General features: G+C 34.0%; 3 protein-coding genes across 3 annotated transcripts; all 3 read right to left on the bottom strand.

The window, feature by feature from the left end:
* Positions 1–4388: 4388 nt before the first annotated feature.
* LOC126843879 (uncharacterized) lies at positions 4389–8643 on the bottom strand. The gene is made up of 4 exons (XM_050581673.1): positions 8600–8643; positions 5992–6065; positions 5346–5622; positions 4389–4681 (listed from the first exon to the last, which is right to left on the bottom strand). Exons 2-4 carry the CDS (start codon positions 6052–6054, stop codon positions 4389–4391), a joined length of 633 nt encoding a protein of 210 aa, XP_050437630.1. The 5' UTR covers positions 6055–6065; positions 8600–8643.
* A 5119-nt stretch (positions 8644–13762) lies between these two features.
* Positions 13763–18928, bottom strand: LOC126843878 (uncharacterized). The gene has a single exon (XM_050581672.1). The coding sequence runs from the start codon at positions 18926–18928 to the stop codon at positions 13763–13765; it is 5166 nt and encodes a 1721-aa protein (XP_050437629.1).
* A 1669-nt stretch (positions 18929–20597) lies between these two features.
* Positions 20598–22659, bottom strand: LOC126843877 (uncharacterized). Its single transcript, XM_050581671.1, has 4 exons — positions 22550–22659; positions 22142–22215; positions 21482–21788; positions 20598–20833 (listed from the first exon to the last, which is right to left on the bottom strand). Exons 2-4 carry the CDS (start codon positions 22202–22204, stop codon positions 20598–20600), a joined length of 606 nt encoding a protein of 201 aa, XP_050437628.1. The 5' UTR covers positions 22205–22215; positions 22550–22659.
* Positions 22660–23129: the final 470 nt, after the last annotated feature.

Below are 23129 nucleotides of genomic sequence, written 5' to 3'. Positions count from 1 at the left end.
TAAGCTTTTGGTAGTTTTCCAAAGTGAGCCATCTTTTGAGTTTAAGGACTGGTATTTTCTTTCGAAGAACTCAGTTTTGTGTTTTATTATTAATTTTTTAATAGTGTTCGTTAAGTGATTAAATATTTGTTTGTCGGAAGGATATCGATATTTCTGCCATCTGGAGCGTGCACGTCTTTTATCGGAAATCAACGTTTTAATATATAAAGGCAAAGTATGATTATTTGATTGATGTTTACTGGTTGGATATGACGCATTGTGGACGGCAGATTGTACAGAAGTTACGAGGTCTTGGGCAGCGTTTTCTATATCTATTTTTGATTTAAGGGAGATATTTAGATTAGTAGTGTTTTGCATAATTTCAGAGAATTCTTTCCAATTTACTGGGCCTTGTGATAAAGAAGGATGTATAAGATTAAGTTCTGGACTTTCATTTAATTTTAGAAGGACAGGAGTGTGGTCTGAGCTAAGGTCATTTAGGTTATTAATAGAGAATTTCATAGTTCTAGGTAGTGTTGAAAGAAAGAAATCTAATATATCAGGGTGTCTATTTTCGTGTTGGGGCCAGTAGGTAGGACCATTTGGCGATATGGATGTGTAATTGTTGTTGTTAATGATTTTTTGGAGTATTTTTCCTCTTGAGTTGTCGGATATGCAACCCCATTGGGAGTGTTTGGCATTAAAATCGCCCCCAGCCAAGAAGTTTGGCCCTAGGGATTTTAAAAAATCTTTTAGTTGTTTCGAAGTAATAGCAGGATGAGGGGGAAGGTAAACTGAAGATATTTTGATCGGTGTGTGATTTAATGTTATTTGGATATTAGTTGCCTGTATAGTAGGGGTTTGGTTAATAGGGAGTAACTGATGCTGGATTTTAGAGGAAATAATAATAGCAGATCCTGCATGAGCAGTATTGTCGGGGTGATCAGCTCTATAAACCTTAAAACCAGGGAAAAATAGTTTAGTGTTTGGTTTACAGTGGGTTTCAGAAATAAGTGCCAGATCGATTTGTTTTTCTGATAGTAAATTTAGCAGTTCGGAATCATGTTGTTTTAAACCGTTAGCATTCCAAAGCAATATCTTTAGTACGTTTATATTTGGTTGATTACTGACCATCTTTCATAAGTTTATTTATAACTGTTGTGAGTAGTGATATGAGAGGGTTAATTATTAATTTAAATTCAGAAATGAAGGAGGAAAGTTGAGTAGCTATATTAAACTCAGGTGGATTAATAGTTGTGTTTGGGGGTGTATTATTTGGAGCGTTTGAATGGAGATGTTGGTGGGTTAGGTTTGGAAAAGATGAGGTATTTTTAATATCAGGAGGATCCTGACGAGTTCTATAACCGGAGTCGTCCCCCCCTTTAACAATATTACTGTAATTTATATCTTTTATTGAATTATATTTTCTATTTGGAATTTTTTTACCATAGTGTAGTTTTTGAAGATCCTTGTGGATTTGGCATCCTCGGTAATTTGCGGTATGATTTCCTCCACAGAGAACACAAACTGGTGGCTGATCTTTGGTTTTCGTACAGGAAGAAGTTGTGTGGTAAGCGGCACAACGAACACATCTTGGGGGGTGTGCGCAGTATGATTTAGAATGACCATATTCTTGACAATTTGTACATTGTATAACAGTGCGTCTTTTGTATGGTTCTTCGATCCTTATTTTGGTATTTAGTAAGGAGTTAATATGAAAGACGTCCTTGTTGATTTCAGCGGGTTCCAAATCAATGAAAAATATTGGGAGTTTTTTTTTTGTAGTTTTGTTTAAAACATTGGAGACATTTCGGACTGTATATCCCCCAATTTCTTCAAGCGCTGAGCCTATTTCGGAGTGGAAGGGTGGAGATTACGAATGACTATTCGGAAGGGTTTGTCTTCTTGAGCTTGGTAGGTATGAAACTCAGCCTTATTTTCTTTTAGATATTTGATGACTGATCTATATGAGTCGGAGTTGGTAGTTTGGACTTTTAAGTTCTTGGTAGTTGCTTTAACAACAAAGTTATTGGCGCCGATTATATCGATTAAACATGTTCGAAGTGTGTGAAAATCTAATACTCCACGGATGAAAATAGGTGGAGGAGGTTTGATTTTTGTTTGTTCAATTTCCTCATTTAGGTCGTTGCCCGTCTGATCTATTTCGATATTTTCGTCTTCAGCATTATCGATGTCAAGTGGAGCAAATCTATTAGAGGAAGCAAAAACAGTTATGTGTTTTTTATTTTTCCCTGCTAATGATTCAGTTGATATCGGTTTAGATTTGTATTTAACCGTTTGAAATTCAGAGTCGTTTTTTGTTGATTTATTTTGATTTTTTTGATGTTTATTATTATTGGGTGATAGGCCCGGAGAGCCGAGTCGCTTAGTGCTATTAGGAGTAATAAGTCCATCAGTATGATCGGATAGATCTGAAGAAAGCGAAAGTCGATTTGGCACGCTCTGTATACGTGACGCTTTTATTGTTAACGGAGGTACTGTTTTGTTATTTTCGTTCATGGCGACAGGTAAATTTATCGCGCGATAGCAATAACTGGTTTAAGCGGACCGTCCGAGCGCGGCCGCGATGGCAGTATTAGCAATTAATAATATATTAATTAAATAAATTACCAAAAAGACAATGATGAGGCTCAGAGGTGATGTAGAAATGAGATGTTCAACTCGTTGGAAAGCAGGCACTTTTTCAAAAAGATTACTTTTTAATACGAGAAAAACGGTGAAAAATGTAACGAGATGTTTGATAATAACTAGATGAAATAACGGAGCACGATGTTGCATGGTCAACGATCAGGTTCGGAGTGGAAATAATTTATCTTACATATATTATAAAGTATAAATTATACATATAAATTAGATGCATACGGAAGTTAAAATACAATGGTCCGAAAAGTGTAGATGAACTAGAAAAAATGTTTAAGGTAATCTTTATCTAACGAAAAACTGACAGCCATTTCAATTTTAAATATTGAATACGAATTACTCAAATCCATTAATTGGTCAGATATAATAAAAAAATAAAATAAAATCAAGGAAAAAGATCATTTATAAAACCATGTTTTTTTTTACATTTTATTGTTATATTATTTTTTTTATGTATTTTGATAAATTATTGTTATTTGAGTCGCTAAATACAGAATGGACACAAGTCTAATATTTTATAAAAATCACTTTATTGCAAAATTAAATATGCAAATACCCATAAATATATGATCATGTGCAAACGAGACACATGTCCTATTATATAAGTAAAAAAAAAAAAATTATTATGAACAACTTCGTTAATTATGGCACTTGTCATCTGGACGTCTGAGCTTTTTGCCCTAAAAGTATTGTTGTCGAAAATTATATTGCAATATTACCATTGTCGCCATTTTTTTCCACAAAACATTGCATAACAAAATTATCTTGGAACTTCGGTAAGTACAATAGTTATAACAACTTCTTCTTATTGATAAATTATTTTGAGTAATGTAGCATGATAGTAACATGATTGAATATATGCTTTATATTGAATGATATAAAATTGCGCCCCGCATAAACATATATTTTACTGTCGACAAGGAAAATTGTAAATTTACAAAATGTCTTTGTCCAAGGGCGGCAGTAAAGTTTAATGCGGCACGAATTAAATTTAATAATTCATAGGGATAAAGGCGTTTCAGTCTAAGTACGATATAAGTTCTAATAAATAAGCAGAAAAATATTGTGTACGTGCATTGTTGAAATAATAACATGTTTTATGTAATTTTCATGTAAGTTATTTTACTCTATATTAGTTCCGTTATGACAACATACTCTTGTGGTGTCACAACGTTTTTCTTCGCTAGACTAGTGTTTTCGGTTCCCTACTCTGATGTATCGATGCAATTATTTAGATCACATCTCTATCTTTTCAGGTAAGTATATAGAGTTATGGCCCGTTCCTGACTTTGTTGTACAGGTGTATTTATGGCTGTATCCATGCGGTTATTAAGGGAAATAAAAATATTTATTAGACTAATAGTTGCAATTTGCATTTACTAATTGCAACTTGTTACTGTTCGCAATATTAGTAATGTCTCGCCAAAAGTGTCTACTAAGCAAGTGGGGACCCATTCTCATACTATAATATTCATTAGTTATTGAACATCGTTTGGACATGAAAATATGCTCTAGGGTATATTTTAAGCATATAAATATTGAAATTCACCCATAGAACCAGGTATAAAAAAATAAAAAATAAAATCCAAAAGTTAAATAGTGAACAATATGACGTATAATATCTCGTATATGACAAAAGAATAACATAAATATATAATATAACAATTAACAACAATCATTTAAAGTTTATCTTTATATAAAACAAAACATTGTTAATTAAATATATAAATGTTGAATTTTTTTTTCTATTATTTTTTATTCTTTACGTCTGTTATGAATTTTTCGACGATAACTTCTATTTTTTTTAGAACACCCTCTTTTACTTGGTCTGTGACTGTGTCATCATGCCAATTTTCCCACATACTATCCACTGCTTCTTTGTCTACGAGCACATCCGCACAGTCGACTTCTTCGAGAACCATCATAGCTTGTGTTGCAGTGGTTAATATTTTTCTTGCTTCGCCATCGTTGCCATCTATTATTAATTTTTCTGCATCTTCAACGGCATCAGAATAGAATGGATGCAATTTATATGGGTCGACTGTGCACAAATATGAAAAAACATTTTAAAAACAGTTATAATACCGTATAATTTATAAGTAAACTATGCCATGAAATAAAAATCGCTAGGATCATGGCCAAATTTGGTATTCTTTTTGAACGATATGACATTAAGCACGAATAAAATGTGCATTAAATATTTGTTCTTATTTACTCGATTCGCCAAGTCAAGTCTCGTAATTTTACTAAACATAAATAAATCAGGAAAAACCCCAAGATATTAAAATCCCCCCAAAAAAAAAATAAAAATCATTAATTATTCTGTAGACGGTAGAATGTATAATACAATACCAACAAAACATTTTGAAAGAACAATTGAGTGTTTCTTGATCACAAAATAGTTTGATCGGATGTTTTTAAATACATCATTCTAAATTTAAATTACTGTATGTATGTGTTCTAAATCTACTTTCTGCCTAATTTTTCGACCATGCTTACAGCAACTATTTTCAAAATTTATATTTTTTAAAGATAAAGTTTTTCTAAGTCTGACTGATAATTAAATAAATATAGGGTTCCAAAACCCGCAACCGAAAAAAAAAACAGGTAGATACAGAATGGAAATTGGATCAATTTAATTAACTTACTCTCCCCTTTTTGCGTATTATACAAAAATAAAACAAAATAATGATTTAGATACTTACATTCACCAGTTTCTTTTTTTTGTAAACAGTTATATAAATAAGGTTCAGTAAGTCTCAATCGAAGACTTGTCATCGGGCTATAACTGTTCAAATCGTCGTCAATGGCATCATCATCCAAGGGCCTAATGTTCCCCTCATCCTCGTCCTCCTCATCCTCGTCCTCATCATCCTCGCCCTCCACCCCCTCGTTGTCCGCCTCCTCGGAGGACTTATGACGCTTCGAGGGAGGCGTATCCGGGGAAGATGTCCTTGGGGGTGACGCAGCATGTAATGAAATCTGAAAGACGTACATACACAGTATTAGTACTATTAGTAGTATCATAGTTCTTGACGACTGTCTTGACAAATGCCAGTAGAGTTAAAGTTTTGCAGGTTCATTGAAGATAAGTCCAAGAAAATTGGGTACGACGTTATAGAGGTTCTGGGAACACTTGTTCCCATTGTCTAGTATAGTAACATGCCTAAATATGTAGTTTGCATGATGACAAAGATCACTGCAGTCGTTTTTAGTTACATTATGTTACGGACAATAAGTAAAATATTACTATTATTTCAACATTATGAATATATATATATATATGTTTCTATAAAAACAAAAGAGTAGATATTCGTATTTGTTATGTTTTATATAGAATGTTGCACTTACGATGAGACCAAAGGAAAAAATTACAAATAACATGACACAACGAAGACGCATGATTGAGTTCATGGTGAGAATACCTATAATAAAACAAAAATCAATAATATTTATTATTTTTCATCGACAAACATACTTAATAACGGTGCTATGAAATAATAAATCTTCAACGATCAACTCTGTATTACAAACTAATAGAAGAATAACTATAACTCAAAATACAAATAATGGACACCCATTTCACCCATAAAATGTAAGTATTTTTTTATTAATATTCAACTGATATGCACGCTTATAATGTTTATTCGACAATAACAAATCCACATAAATAATGTCCTGAGAATTACACGTTTCCGATAAACTGAGCAGTGTTGTTGCATAGAATCTTTTCAATAAAATTACATGGTACTAAATTTAGAGCTTACGATTACACTGGGTAGTTAAAATACCCGACTACTCGGTATTAAAACCCCAGGTATTCGGGTATTAACTAAAACTTGTTCTAATAGTTGTACTTATGTTTAAAAATATATTTTTTTCATTTAAATAATAAGCCTCGAAATCAACGGCCAACGTCTAAAATGTGTTTACGGTATTACTATTTTAACAGTAAGTTTTAAATATAATATTTATAATAAATTTTAAATATATACATAAATATCTATTATTTTTAATTTTAATACTAATTATATATTTTGGTATAGAAATTGTATTGCTGAGGAATGTAAATTAACTATTGATAACACATTATTTGGGTCCAAGTAGTACAGACATCGACATTCAAAATTAAAAACTGCCTTGTTTCCGCTTTACTAATTTCTTACTTTATAAGGAAAACAACAATTTGTCGCATTAATTAGTTAGCTCTGTATTGTCTTATGTTAAATCGGTAGCCGAATGTATCCGTTATAGTTTTAAATGCTTATTGTTGATTCCTAATCCTAAACAAAACCATTGTGTAGGGTGCTAACATCCTAAGAGTCCTATGTATCACGCATAATTTAATTATAATAGTAATTGACAGGATCAATAATTATTTAAAAATACCTACATATTTTCTGCAAATCTAGAGCTGAAAACGTAATATTTTTACAATAGTGTAGATTTTCCTATTTTTGTGTTTGGATTTTTTTTAATTTGTGATTTTAATTTTACTATAAAATAATGTATTTATAGGCTCGATTGATCTAGGAAACATTGCAATGTATAATCACCGTAAGGGAATCCTGCACAAGTGCACTCATTAAGAATAAGACACCCATTTTCTTCGAAAATAATCGCAATTTTTTTTTTTTAGAAAATGTCTTTATTACATTGAATACTTACAAATATACAAAATATATGCACAACAGTAAATGGGTAAACAGTAAAAAACAAAAATAATAATATAGCTTGAATAACATGCAGTAGGGGGACACCCAATGGAGCTACCTACTTTGAATTTTGAGTTTGTTTATCTAATATTTCTTTTTTGTTTGATTGCAATTTTATCGTTTTTCTTTTTGAAAACATTGCAGTTTTTGTTATTTTACAATATTATAAAATTACTAAATATTTACATGTTTTAGTAGGTATTTTTTAATTAAATGGGACCCGTGCATATTAGTTTAACTTTTTAAACTAAGAATAATTTTCTAAACATTTTGACTCGTCGATAACCGGTTTTGGATACCTAGTTACTTTTGATGTTACTAAAGTTAGAGCTATGCACGCAGATAAAAATAATATTACACTCTATCCTTTTTCCCGTTCTAAACTTTTAACTTTAAAAACCTTAAAATTATCTAAAACTAGCTATCGACGAGTCAAAATGTTCAGCAAATGATGCTTAGTTTAAAAAGTTAAATTAATATATACGTACGTTTTTATTTCAGTTTCAAAAGACATAAAAGCGTTAAAAAAAAATTAAAAAATATCAAAAATTAGAATAATTTTCAGTTTTCTACAATAACATAAACTTATGTATCTCCAAATAGAAAAACTACAAAATTGCAGTTTTTTTTAAGAGCGAATGTGTGTCTTTTCCTTATTGAATCACCCTGTATATATGCATTCGATTCATTGGTGTACATATCTTTGTATACGGCAAAACTTGTCAGTACAAAAATATGCAATATGCAAGTGCAACGAATAATTTTATAACATAGGTTGTCATCTATAATGACTATAATGGGTGTCGTTTTGATGATCAGATCACTCTGATAGTAAGTTATTATTAATAAATATTTAATAATCGCGTTAATGGACACTCGACCGGTCTAGTCGGCAACAGAATACGGCACGCTTCTAAAAGCTTACGGCGAAAAAGGATGTGAAAATATTCCTAAACCACGATGCCTTAACCAAGTTCGGTTGAGTGCAATACTCAAATTTTTTTTTAATTTTTATCTGCCCGCAACGCGCAGATAAAAATTAACAACACATTACTTCGACCCGAGACTTTAATAGTTCTAAAACTAATTGTTTTATTGATTAAAAGTTAATCGATCAATAAAATAATACAAAGCAAATTAAGTCTTAGTTTAAAACGCTATGAAATTACATGCAGTCAATGTATAAATTACGAACGCACTCTAAAACGTACCGTCAAAGAAAAGTAATTTTTAATAATACTTACTTGGTAGTGGTTTGATGAGCCGTATGGATTAAGTCATGTGTGAGAGAAACTCGAAAAACCACTAACACAGTGTACAGTGTTCGGTTTGACTTTATGTAGTTAGTTTTGTGACTCTCCTCCACCTGCCGCATTTTCTTAAGTTGCAAGTAACACCCGTTTTGCAACCGATTGTGTTTACATAGGATAACCAATAGGATTCTATTGTAAATGGTAAGACGGCTCTTCGCTACCCCCACTTGTTGTCTGGTTTGTCCAATGTGGTTCTAACACATATTTTTGTTAGCGCCCATTTTACCGTGAGCCGTGCATTGCAAATTATATTCAACTTGAAGAAACTATAGACTAGAATTATTAAAAAAAAAAATATTTAATTAATTAAGGTTTTATTTTATGCTCTGAATTTTCGTTGTACGTTATAAATGCGTGAACACTACACGGTTGGTAGTATTTTTTTTTTGCGTTTTATTTACCTTAAATTCGTATCGGTAGCAACGAACATATGAGTCATAATAATACACATAAAAAAGCTCCTTGATGGTAGATGTACTCAGATTTTCCGTACTATTAAATGCGTTGGTATATAAAATGCCTTGGAGTTTTATTATGTTAAACATACATTCGTTGTAGACACAAATGTGTTGTATACACCTTTGGGTAGAATTTACAGAAATGAGAATATTGTAAATACATTTATAATATATTATTATTTATATAATGTGAAAAAAAAACTATGAATTATCACGAATACATATGTTTTTTTGTATTGTATTGTATTTTATTCCATATTCCTACAATTGGTCTTAGAACACCTAAAAATGTCTACATCCGTTCATGAATAATATGTTACTATATTATTTTTATAATCAAAATTTAAAACCTTTATCGTTACTTTTCTAAATAATATTGTATATTCACTTTTTTCAACGGGAAAACGTATTGAAAACACGTTTTAAGTTGTATTATTTATTTAAAATAAGAAGACCACTTGTTTTGATTTGTTGTTTTGTATGCTTGTTCAAACAGTTACAGTCATACACATAATATGTCCTAAATATTCGAAAACAAAAACAACATCTTTTATCATCGACCTAGTTATATTATTTGAATGTGGAATTTCTTTTAGCGACCGGTATTAATGCGAACGTGACTTTTTGTGTGTTATAAAAAATAATAATAATCCAACTTATTAAAAGACTACGGCTCTTTTAAATTTGATCATAAACTTCAAAGTCCAATCAAATTCTAATTTACTAAAACACAAAAAATAGATTAACATAAATGTATAAATTTATTATTCATACAAGTTGCTATAGGATATTGCAAAATCGCCCCTCCCTAAATTCCTCTTACCGAAGGGGGAAAAATTACAATGACCTTGAAATAACATTGTATTACCAAAAAAAATTTGTTTTTTTTTTTATTATTCTAGAAAATTGTCAAAAAGTCGGGTTGGCCATGAATTTGTTAAGACCTCGAATTTGTCGATTCGTACATTTCAATTTATGTAAACAGTGGAAATGGGAACGCACATCGAACGACCCAAGTGTTTTTCTATAGTGAAAAAAATTGTATTTTCTATGTTAACATGAGTACATCGGTGTTTTCATACCTATACGAATGTAAAGTAAATAAGACGCAAAAAAAAAATTTACTAACCGTGTGTTGCTTATCGTTTAATATACCTAATATACTAGCACATTTCATACAACGAAAATGTAGCGCATAAACTAAAACCTCAAACATAATATTCGGTTTGAAAACCCAAATTTGGGCCTCTGGTAAAAGAAATCTGTACACGTTAGCCAAGAAGAAGGATTATTTTCTAACGTTAACGTTAACATTTTTCCAAAAAACAAAGCCAGTAGAGTTAGGTCGAGGCATAGTGGGTGGGGAAGGGAGGTCACAAGTACACAGGAATTATTATAACTGAAAGTGATAAAATCGTTTTGAAATGAACTCATCAATGCGAATCTATGGACGTATCGGTTCAAACCGGTACAGTCCAAACTAAGCATAGTAGTTGAACGTGTAAGTAGTACCTTGTAGGTAGTAGTAGTATTAAGTGAGTAAGTAAGATGGGTTTACAGATAAAAAAACAAATATCGAGAAAACCTAATGTACCAAATTACAATTGTTTGCTTGAAAATTAATTTTTAGTTTAAGGGTTGATACGATTAGGGTTGATCGTCTGTCTGTATGAATGTATTGCTATAGTAACCCATATATCGTTGTCAACAATGTAATTAAATATTTCCATTGCCTGTTTACTCATTTGCACACAGCAATGTGTGAGTAGTCATGGAAATTGACTACGGTCAAAGTGTATTTCCCCCTTATTTTGGAATTTTCCTTAATAAAGTAAAAGTTTGATCAAAGATTTTTTTGACAAAATTGTATATCCTTATTAAATTTCTAAAAAATTGCTTCGAAAAGTGAAATAGAGAAAAAAATTCTATATATTTCATTGGAAACGGTTTAAATTTAGTGGTCTTATAGTTTTAACATTTTAATGGAATAAAAAAAAAAAATTTTTGCACGACGTACATCGTCGGTTGTATTTTATGTTTCAGCTAAAGTTTATGTTAAAGTAATCAGTTTTTATTTACTTTTGAACTCGGTGTAACATTTGAAACACATGTGCTCTCTTTTCAATTTTAAATATTGAAGACGAATTACTCAAATCCATTAATTGGTCAGATATAACCATATTTTTTTTACATTTTATTGTTATATTATTTTTTTATGTATTTTGATAATCTATTGTTATTTCAATAGCTAATATATACAGAATGGACACATGTCTAATATTCTACAAAAAACACTTTATTGCATAATCAAATGTAATACCCGTAAATATATGATTCTGTGCAAACGAGACACATGCCCTACTATATAAGTAAAAAAAAAAAAAATTATTACGAACAATTTCGTTAATTATGGCACTTGTCATCTGGACGTCTGGGTTTTTGCCCTAAAAGAATTGTTATCGAAAATTATATTGCAGTATTACCATTGTCGCCATTTTTTTTCCACAAAACATTGCTTAAACAAAATTGTCTTGGAACTTCGGTAAGTACAATAGTTATAACAACTTCTTCTTATTGATAAATTATTTTGAGTAATGTAGCTTGATAGTAACATGATTGAATATATGCTTTATATTGAATGATATAAAATTGCGCCCCGCATAAACATATATTTTATTGTCGACAAGGAAAATTGTAAATGTACAAAATGTTTTTGTCCAATGGCGGCAGTATAGTTTAATGCGGCATGAATTAAATTTGATAATTCATAGGGATAATACCGTTTCAGCGTTTTTAAGGGAAATAAAAATATTTATTAGACTACTAGTTGCAAATTGCATTTACTAATTGCAACTTGTTACTTTTCGCAATATTAGTAATGTCTCGCCAAAAGTGTCTACTAATCAAGTGGGGACCCATTCTCATACTATAATATTCATTGAACATCGTTTGGACATGAAAATGTGCTCTAGGGTATGATTTTTAGCATATCAATATTGTAATTCACCCATAGAACCAGGTATAAAAAAAAAATGAAATCCAAAAGTTAAATAGTGAACAATATGACGTATAATATCTCGTATATGACAAAAGAATAACATAAATATATAATATAACAATTAACAACAATCATTTAAAGTTTATCTTTATATAAAACAAAACATTGTTAATTAAATATATAAATGTTGAATTTTTTTTTTCTATTAATTTTTATTCTTTACGTCTGTTATGAATTTTTCGACGATAACTTCTATTTTTTTTAGAATACCCTTGAACGGGCCGGGGGCGGACAATAATAGGCCACTTACCCGGTTACCAACTACTTTACACTTACCGATCAGTGCTGTGTGGGTAGTGGGGTAAATAGTCTCACTGGAAGTGTGAGGGATCGCCTACACAAGACCAGTGAGCTATGTGGTGCAAAAGTGTGTTTAGTGTGTATAGTGTGGATGTGTAGGAAACTTAAAACTATAACTAAAAACTAAATAAATAAAACTCAAACTCGATGATAATAACAATAATAATAATATTCAATAAAATGATATAACAAATGGTAATAAATAAATAATTAGCCTTTTTGGCTCAAGATACAATTGTGAATAAAATTCACAAACACAAATAAATAATTAGTATAAAAAAAAGATTGGTAAACTAAAAAGAAATTAATTGCCCTTTTGGCACAATAATAAATTAATCTGGTCTGTGAATAATAATTCACAAACACAAATAAATAATTAATATAGTAATGACTAGATTAAAAGGTAAGGTTAAGTGAGTGCTTAAAGCTTATGACGTTAAAAGTATTTTGATAACTAAGGTGGTTATTAGAACAACAAAAATTAATCACAAATACAAATATTGATTATTGACTAGATTGAACCCTTATGGCTAACTAGCAATATAGATGGTACGATTAACCTTATGTCTATCGCCCTAACTTGTATTTAGTAAATGAGATCAAAATATGTTCTAATAATTCACAGTAGTTAACTAAAATACAAATAAAACAAACTCAATAAAATATGGTATAAATAAAAAGTACTCACAAACCGAAGAACTGCAAACCGCTGGCCAGGGCTGCTACCTAAACCTAAATAATACTAGACACAAAGTAAAGTGAACAACAAAACAAAAATATTAAAATAGTTTTTTGTCCTTATGACAACTCAATAATGCCCTTATGGCTTAAAAATACAATAATAAACAATTTTTTGTCCTTATGACAACTCAATAATAAAAAATCACAGTGCCCTTATGGCTTAAAAATACTATAATAACACTTAAAACTAAAAAACACTGAAGAAAAACACACAAAAAAGTCTAGATTAATATTATACTTTAAAATTCAAGAATGCAACAAGTGCACTACTAACACTGATAATACGGGCGTGGCACATTTGTTTACATAGTATAACCCGGTGCGTATATGTGTGTGTGTGTGTGTGTGTGAACAGCTGACCGGTAGTAATGCCAGTATAGATCGTGCGGAGTAAGGCGGAGTGGTGTGGACGGCCGCGACAACCAAGATAAGAGGGCATCTGTATCATTGGCGATAACCGGCATAGAATTGCGCTCCATTACCTGTTATAGCCTCAACATCCTCCCCCCGTTGAAACCTTAAGTTTCAACCACAATACTATTCATCTTGGTTGTCTTCTGACTCGATTGGCAGTCGACAGAGTTTTACGGCGGGCCGACGGAGTTCATTATTATTGGCAGTTTTTAATGTGACTACTCGAACTGTGCCATCTTTCCCTGGGTGTAGTTGCACTACTCGTCCTAGCTTCCACTTTGTTGGTGGAGTACAGTCCTCTTTTATAATAACCACGTCTCCAACTACTAGGTCCTTTTTCTGGTAAGTCCACTTGCCTCGCACCTGAAGTTGTGGTAGATATTCGGCATGCCATCGCCTCCAGAAGCTTTGCATTAAGCCTTGCACAAAGCGCCAACGACGTAGATGTTGAACGTCCTCTTCGGGTATGTTCGCTTCTGGTGGTATCATCATTGGGCCACCAATTAAGAAATGAGCTGGGGTGATTGCTTCCGCTTCTGAAGGGTCTCTGTTAAGCGGTGTCATAGGCCGAGAGTTAACGCACGCTTCCACCTGGCACAACAACGTGGTTAACTCTCCTAAAGTTAGACGAGCATCCTTTATCACGCGTGTTAAGTGGAACTTTGTCGTCTTTACTGCGCTCTCCCACAAACCACCGAAATGAGGGGCGGATGGTGGGTTGAAATGCCACTCTACTCCCTCTTTTGCCATCTTGTCGTCGATACCAGCTAAAAAAGGACTTAGCTCTTTTTGTGCTCCCACAAAATTCGTGCCGTTGTCGATGTAGATTTTAGTGCACTTGCCTCGACGTGCCATGAACCGTCGCAGGCTAGCAATAAATGCACTACTCGTGAGATCTTCCACAGGCTCTAAGTGGACAGCTCTTGTAGAGAAGCAAACGTACACTGCGATCCATGCTTTCCTGCCACTTACTCGGCGTACTCCACTTCTAATGATGAGTGGTCCCGCAAAATCTACGCCACTTATAGCAAACGGCCTACTGCACTGAACTCGATCCCGTGGTAATGGAGCCATCATTGGTTGTAGCATAGTTGGCTTGACGCGTATGCACCTTACACACTTATGCGCCACGGAGCGTGCCATCACCCGGCCTCTTAATGGCCAATAGCGCCTTCTCATTTCAGCCAGCATGCTTTGAGGACCACCGTGCAGCAATTCCTTGTGTGTATACTCCATTAACAATCGAGTTACCTTGTGGCTAGGTGGTAAGACAATAGGGTGTCTCTGCGTATCAGGTATGTTGGCATTCTTCAACCGTCCTCCTACCAGAATGAGTCCATCCTTCAAAAATGGGTGCAAACATCTTAGCTTACTCCGAGTCGGCAACTCCTTACCGTTTTGTAGCGCCCGAAGTTCCTCCGGAAAAGCCTCTGTCTGAACTCTTCTCAATATTGAAGACTCGGCTCTTCGCAACTCACTCACCGTTAGATAACTGGTTTCATGAACAACCTTTGAGAATCGCGGCCACTGATAGTCGATGAAGCGCCAGAGCCAAGCGGTTGCTCTTTTTAATCGGCTCCACTCCGAATGATGTTGTAGCATGTCCATTTCCGGCACTATCATGCCAGTTAAAGCTAACCGAATTGTTCGCAGTTCAGGCACGTCGTCCTCTGCCATCCTTACGTTTGCGATACGTGGCCAACCACTCTCGTCTTCCGAAAGCCAGCTCGGGCCCGTCCACCATATGTTGTTGTCGACTAATTCCTGTGGCCTTAGACCTCTAGAGACAACGTCTGCAGGATTCTCATCGGTTCTCACATGTCGCCATTGCTCCGCAGTCGATACCTCAAGTATTTGAACGACTCTGTTAGCCACGTATGTCTTTAATCTACTAGAATCACTATTCAGCCAACCGAGTACAATCATGGAATCTGTCCAGAGTTTAAATGATTGCACATCTATTTTCCATGACTCTGCAACCTTGTATGCTAATTGCACTAACAGTACTGCTCCATTTAGCTCCAATCTAGGAATAGTCACTCCTTTAAGTGGAGCAACTCGAGTCTTTGAACACAAAAGCTGTGCATGCCATTTCCCGTCATAGCCTAATGAACGAACATAAATGCAGGCACCATAGGCTTCCATAGATGCGTCACAGAATCCATGTAACTCAACTAAGGCGTTAGCATTGTAAATACATTTTCGGGGAATAGATAATTCCTTAAGCTTTTCTAACTCAGAGTAATAAAGGCGCCATCGTTTTTGCAATTCCTCTTGAAGTGGCGAATCCCAGTCAACCTTCAGCTGCCATAATTGTTTGAGAAATATTTTTCCTTTAACGAGGACTGGTGAGAGAAACCCTAGAGGATCAAATATCCTATTTAACTGAGATAACAGTGTCCGCTTAGTTAGTTTAGTATCTCTAGAAATGGCAATTATATTGAATCGGAAGTCATCAATGAATGGTTTCCAACCCAGCCCTAATGATTTGACAGTATCATCATCGCTAATATCCAGTGTGAAAAGTGGGTCTTGTTCATTTTTTCCAATACCTTTTAACACGGACTCTGAGTTAGAACACCACTTACGCAATGGCATTTTTGCAGAATCCAGTATTGTGCTTACTTCTTGCTGCAATTGGAGACATTCTGCTTCAGTATCACAGCCAGTCATTAAGTCGTCCATGTAGAAGTCTTGTCTTATGACACTTGATGCTCTGGGATACGTTTGCTCATTTTGTTCTGCAAGACTGATAAGGCATTGGGTGGATAAAAATGAGGCAGGTGTTGTCCCATACGTGACAGTAGTTAAACGATAGGTCTGAAGAGTCTTACTGGGATCCGCTCTCCATAAAATTCGTTGTAGGTCCCAGTCTTGCTCTGAGATTTCAATCTGTCTGAACATCTTTTCAATGTCTGATGTTATCACGTATTGATATTTCCTAAAACGGGCCAAAATAGCAAATAACTCTTCTTGCACTGTTGGACCACGCTTAAGTACATCATTTAAAGATAACCCGGAAGAACTGTTTGCTGAAGCGTCAAACACTACGCGAAGTTTTGTTGTTAAACTGGATGTCTTCAGCACTGCATGGTGTGGTAAATAGTATGATCTGTCCGGGATTGTTGTTTCATTAGATACGCATTTCATGTGTCCCATATCCAAATATTCTTGCATGAACTTGATGTATTCCGTGCGCAAATGCTGATCGCGTTGCAGTCGTCTTTCAACACTAAAGAACCGTGATGTCGCCATTGTTATACTGTTTCCCAATTTATGCACGGTTTCCTTGACCGGTAAACGAAGAACGAAACGTCCATTTTCGTTTCGCATGGCAGTTTCGTGGTAATGCTGAACAGTCTCTGTCTCCTCTAAACTCTTCAAGTTTGACTTAGATGTCTGACCATAACCTGAATCCTCTCTTAGCAGTAATGCCTTCCAATCTTCTTCAAGGGCTTCACCCACAGAGTTGATCCCTAATAAACAAGTGGCCTCTAATTCACCAGTTACTACCCATCCAAATTGGCTCTCTTGCAAGCACAAGGCTGCAGGCAGAAGCATCCGTCGCTCAGTGCCCAAAATATCGAAGAATATGCCACCGCCTATCAGAAGATCAACTGCCCGATGTTTGTCAAAATCTGGATCTGCCAGTTGTGGAATCAGCTCTGATGGTATGTTCCATCCTCCCTGAGGTTCAGCACATGATTGTAACGCAGAGACAATATTTGGTAATACATAACAAAGTAGGTCCACTTCATAGTCACTTACTCGAGATGACACCTTAATATTTATGGACGATGCTGCTTGGACTTGCTTTGCGCCTATTCCACTTATTGGTAAACAGGTCTTTCTTGCCGGTAATTGTAGCAAGGTTGCCAATCTTTTAGATATGAAATTAATTTGTGAGCCACTGTCGAGTATAACTCGACATTGGCATTTATTTCCAAATTTGTCAAGAACTATAATGACAGCGGTAGCAAGAAAAACATGAGCTCGGCCATCACCAGCTAAGAGTGCAGTGCTTTGATTTGGAGAGGAAACCGTACCATCGTCCGCCTTAGGCTTGGCCACATCTTTGGGCTTTTCAAAATGCAACAATGTGTTATGGCTTCGTTTGCAATAACGACAAGTATAAATTGACTTGCATGCATTAGATAAGTGTCTAGGTGATAGGCAATTGAAACAGAGTGATTCTTTTCGCACGAATGAGAGACGCTCAGCTAATGAAAATCCCTTGAACTTGTCACAAAAATACAGCTTGTGATTTCCAGAACAGCAATGACATGATTCTGTTGCACTGGAAACTACCAAGGACCTTTTTGGCACCAAATTGCTCTTCTTAACGTTGGAGATCGTTGACTCTCCCCCCGTAGGCTTAGATCGGGTCCTTGAAGCTTCTAATGCGACACATCGACTAGCAAGAAAGGTTTCGAGGTCCGAATATTTTGGCAATTTAGTGTTTTTCTGGTGCAGCAGCCATGAATGGGCGGTCCCCTTATCCAAACGGCTAGTTACAATTGTTATCAACCATGCGTCCCAATGCTCAACTGGTTGATTTAACGCCTTAAGAGCTGCAACCTGAGTACATACACAGGAGTATAATTCGTTTATTGTCTCAGAGGATGCTTCTTCGACTTGAGGACAGTCGAGTATAGACTGAATATGTGACTGTATCACCAGGCTTTGATTGTCAAATCTTTGTATTAACCGCCTGACAACAGTTTCGTAATTGGCGTCACTAACAGGAATTGAGCGCACTAAATCCAATGCTGATCCTTCTAAACACGAACGCAGATAGAAGAACTTTTGAGCAACTGAGTATGCGTCATCATTGTGCACCATAGCTTTAAAGACGTCATAAAAGGACGACCACTTTTGAATATCGCCGTCAAACTTGGGTAAAGGAATTGGCGCTAATTGAACTCGAGCCGGAACGTATGTGCCACCGTACGATTGATTGTGGCCCGTTGTATTTAATCCCTTTTCTTGATTGATAATTTCTTGGATTTGTGATCGTATTGCAAAATATTCACTTTCAAATCTATCCCTTTCCAACTCAGCTTCTTCAGTGTCATCAGAATCAATAAGTTCAATTTCGCATTGAATACCATCAAACTTACGATTTATTTGAGGAAGCTCTTCCTGTCTGAACTCCAGTAGTGATAAAGCTTGTTCGGATGGATCGAATTTTGAAATAAATGTTCGAACGCGCGTAAGTGAAGCTTTAACAACGCCTCGTTTTCGTTTTAATTCTGTCAACAGTTTTTGTGCGTTTTCGTCTAGTACCATTTTGATGAATTAGAACGAAGCAGAATAATATCGAAAAACACAGATTTTAAATACCAAATAAGACAAAAAAATAATATAAAATAATAACGAAATTGAAGTACCCAAATTGGTTAGTTACTCAGTCTCAAATTAAATCACTCAATTTTACTATTACTTTTTTATTTACTAAAGAAATTTAATTAAAAACACTATTAAATTTGGTAACGCGTTTCCAAGAGTTTACTAAAATTCACAAAATAACTCAATAGAAATGATTCAACACACAAAATGAAATTCAAAATTGAACAACAAAACACAGAACACTAGAACGGTATAAAAAATAAAAATATCACGTCGAGGTCACCAAAATGAACGGGCCGGGGGCGGACAATAATAGGCCACTTACCCGGTTACCAACTACTTTACACTTACCGATCAGTGCTGTGTGGGTAGTGGGGTAAATAGTCTCACTGGAAGTGTGAGGGATCGCCTACACAAGACCAGTGAGCTATGTGGTGCAAAAGTGTGTTTAGTGTGTATAGTGTGGATGTGTAGGAAACTTAAAACTATAACTAAAAACTAAATAAATAAAACTCAAACTCGATGATAATAACAATAATAATAATATTCAATAAAATGATATAACAAATGGTAATAAATAAATAATTAGCCTTTTTGGCTCAAGATACAATTGTGAATAAAATTCACAAACACAAATAAATAATTAGTATAAAAAAAAGATTGGTAAACTAAAAAGAAATTAATTGCCCTTTTGGCACAATAATAAATTAATCTGGTCTGTGAATAATAATTCACAAACACAAATAAATAATTAATATAGTAATGACTAGATTAAAAGGTAAGGTTAAGTGAGTGCTTAAAGCTTATGACGTTAAAAGTATTTTGATAACTAAGGTGGTTATTAGAACAACAAAAATTAATCACAAATACAAATATTGATTATTGACTAGATTGAACCCTTATGGCTAACTAGCAATATAGATGGTACGATTAACCTTATGTCTATCGCCCTAACTTGTATTTAGTAAATGAGATCAAAATATGTTCTAATAATTCACAGTAGTTAACTAAAATACAAATAAAACAAACTCAATAAAATATGGTATAAATAAAAAGTACTCACAAACCGAAGAACTGCAAACCGCTGGCCAGGGCTGCTACCTAAACCTAAATAATACTAGACACAAAGTAAAGTGAACAACAAAACAAAAATATTAAAATAGTTTTTTGTCCTTATGACAACTCAATAATGCCCTTATGGCTTAAAAATACAATAATAAACAATTTTTTGTCCTTATGACAACTCAATAATAAAAAATCACAGTGCCCTTATGGCTTAAAAATACTATAATAACACTTAAAACTAAAAAACACTGAAGAAAAACACACAAAAAAGTCTAGATTAATATTATACTTTAAAATTCAAGAATGCAACAAGTGCACTACTAACACTGATAATACGGGCGTGGCACATTTGTTTACATAGTATAACCCGGTGCGTATATGTGTGTGTGTGTGTGTGTGTGAACAGCTGACCGGTAGTAATGCCAGTATAGATCGTGCGGAGTAAGGCGGAGTGGTGTGGACGGCCGCGACAACCAAGATAAGAGGGCATCTGTATCATTGGCGATAACCGGCATAGAATTGCGCTCCATTACCTGTTATAGCCTCAACAACCCTCTTTTTCTTGGACTGTGACTGTGTCATCATGCCAATTTTCCCACATACTATCCACTGCTTCTTTGTCTTCGAGCACATCCGCACAGTCGACTTCTTCGAGAACCACCATAGCTTGTGTTGCAGTGATTAACTTTTCGCTTGCGTCGCCATCTTTGCCGGCTATTATTAATTTTTGTGCATCTTCGACGACATCAGCATAGAATGGATGAAATTCATGTGAGTTAACTGTGCACAAATATAAAAAAACATGTTAAAAACAGTTATAATACCGTACAATTTATAAGTAAACTGTGCCATGAAATAAAAATCGCTAGAATCATGGCCAAATTTGGTATTTTTTTTGAACAATATGACATTAAGCACGAATAAAATGTGCATTAAATATTTGTTCTTATTTACTCATTTCGCTAAGTCCAGTCTCGTAATTTTACTAAACATAAATAAATCAGGAAAAACCTCCCAAAAAAATAAAAATCCTTAATATTATTATGTAGACGGTAGAATGTATAATACAATACCAACAAAACATTTTGAAAGAACAATTGAGTGTTTCTTGATTACAAAATAGTTTAATCGGATGTATTTAAATACTTCATTCTAAATTTAAATTACTGTATGTATGTGTTCTAAATCTACTTTCTGCCATATTTTTCGACCATGTTTACAGCAACTATTTTCAAAATGTATATTTTTTAACGATAAAGTTTTTCTAAGTCCGACTGGTACTTAAAGGTATTAAGGTTCTAAAACCAGCATCAAAAAAAAAAAAAAAAACAGGTATTTACAGAATGGAAATTGGATTAATTTCATTAACCTAATCTTCCTTTTGCGTATTATACAAAAATAAAACAAAATAATGACTTAGATACTTACAACCATCAGTTTTCTCATCTTTTTGAAAACATTTATATAAATAAGGTTCAATAAGCCTACATTGAAGACTTGTTATCGGGTCATAACTGTTCAAACCCTCGTCAATGGCATTTTCATCCAAGGGCCTATCCTCCTCATCCTCGTCCTTCTCATCCTTTTCCTCCTCAACCTCGTCACCCACCCCCTCGTCCCCCACCCCCTCGTTGCCTGCCTCCTCGTTGCCTGCCTCCTCGGAGGACTTATGACGCTTCGAGGGAGGCGTATCCGGGGAAGATGTCCTTGGGGGTGACGCAGCATGTAATGAAATCTGAAAGACGTACATACACAGTATTAGTACTATTAGTAGTATCATAGCTCTTGACGACTGTCTTGACAAATACCAGTAGAGTTATAGTTTTGCAGGTTCATTGAAGATAAGTCCAAGAAAATTGGGTACGACGTTATAGAGGTTCTGGGAACACTTGTTCCCATTGTCTAGTATAGTAAGATGCCTAAATATGTAGTTTGCATGATGACAAAGATCACTGCAGTCGTTTTTAGTTACATTATGTTACGGACAATAAGTAAAATATTACTATTATATCAACATTATGAATATATATAAAAACAAAAGAGTAGATATTCGTATTTGTTATGTTTTGTATAGAATGTTGCACTTACGATGAGACCAAAGGAAAAAATTGCAAATAACATGACACAACGAAGACGCATGATTGAGTTCATGGTGAGAATACCTATAATAAAACAAAAATCAATAATATTTATTATTTTTCATCGACAAACATACCTAATGAAATAATAGTAATAATAATGAAATAATAAATCGTCAACGATCAATTCTGTATTACAAACTAATAGAAGAATAAACCGTTCACGAATGAGTCAATAAAATGTAAGTATTTTTAACTGATATAATCATACAAACAATACAAAAATATAAATATGATAAAATAATACAAATAAATTAACTTAGTTTAAAACGCTATGAAATTATATGCAGTAAATTTATAGATGACGAATGCACTCTAAACATACTGTCAAAGCAAAATAATTTTTAATATTACTTACTTTGTAGTTGTTTGATAAACCTTATGGATTAAGTTGTGTGTGAGAAACACAAAAAACCACTAATACAGTTTACAGTGTTCGGTTTGACTTTATGTAGTTAGTTTTGTGACTCTCCTCCACTTGCCGCATTTTCTTAAAATGCAAGTAACACTCATTTTGCAACCAATTGTGTTTACATAGGATAACCAATAGGATTCTATTGTAAATGGTAAGACGGCTCTTCGCTACCCCCACTTGTTGTCTGGCTTGTCCAATGTGGTTCTAACACATATTTTTGTTAGCGCCCATTGTATGGTGAGCCGTACATAGCAAATTAAATTCAATTTGAAGAAACTATAGAATAGAATAATTAAAAAAAAATATTTAATTATTTAAGGTTTTATTTTATGCTCCGAATTTTCGTTGTACGTTTTAAATGTGTGAACATTGTACGGTTAGTGATATTTTTTTTTATTGTGTTTTATTTACCATCTCGATAGCAACGAACATATGAGTCATAATAATACACATAAAAAAGCCCCTAATAATAGATGTACTCAGATTTTTCGTACTATTAAATGCGTTAGTATATAAAATGCCT

The sequence above is a fragment of the Adelges cooleyi genome, unplaced genomic scaffold (assembly GCF_023614345.1).
Source record: "Adelges cooleyi isolate 19-005CV unplaced genomic scaffold, UGA_ACOO_1.1 ACOO_flye_CR_arks_rails_tigmint_CR_PRNA_575, whole genome shotgun sequence".
Taxonomy (NCBI): Eukaryota; Metazoa; Arthropoda; class Insecta; order Hemiptera; family Adelgidae; genus Adelges; species Adelges cooleyi.
The sequence above is the reverse complement of the archived record's forward strand: the minus strand, read 5'-3'. Positions and strand labels throughout refer to the sequence as shown.

What these genes read in the sequence shown, in the direction of transcription:
- LOC126843879 (XM_050581673.1), bottom strand. Translation starts at nt 6,054, where the DNA reads ATGAACTCAATCATGCGTCTTCGTTGTGTCATGTTATTTGTAATTTTT. An exon ending in TTTTTTCCTTTGGTCTCATC is followed by an intron (nt 5,623 to 5,991) that starts GTAAGTGCAACA and finishes TACGTCTTTCAG; the next exon opens with ATTTCATTACATGCTGCGTC. An exon ending in AAAAAAAGAAACTGGTGAAT is followed by an intron (nt 4,682 to 5,345) that starts GTAAGTATCTAA and finishes ATTTGTGCACAG; the next exon opens with TCGACCCATATAAATTGCAT.
- LOC126843878 (XM_050581672.1), bottom strand. Translation starts at nt 18,928, where the DNA reads ATGGTACTAGACGAAAACGCACAAAAACTGTTGACAGAATTAAAACGA.
- LOC126843877 (XM_050581671.1), bottom strand. Translation starts at nt 22,204, where the DNA reads ATGAACTCAATCATGCGTCTTCGTTGTGTCATGTTATTTGCAATTTTT. An exon ending in TTTTTTCCTTTGGTCTCATC is followed by an intron (nt 21,789 to 22,141) that starts GTAAGTGCAACA and finishes TACGTCTTTCAG; the next exon opens with ATTTCATTACATGCTGCGTC. An exon ending in AGATGAGAAAACTGATGGTT is followed by an intron (nt 20,834 to 21,481) that starts GTAAGTATCTAA and finishes ATTTGTGCACAG; the next exon opens with TTAACTCACATGAATTTCAT.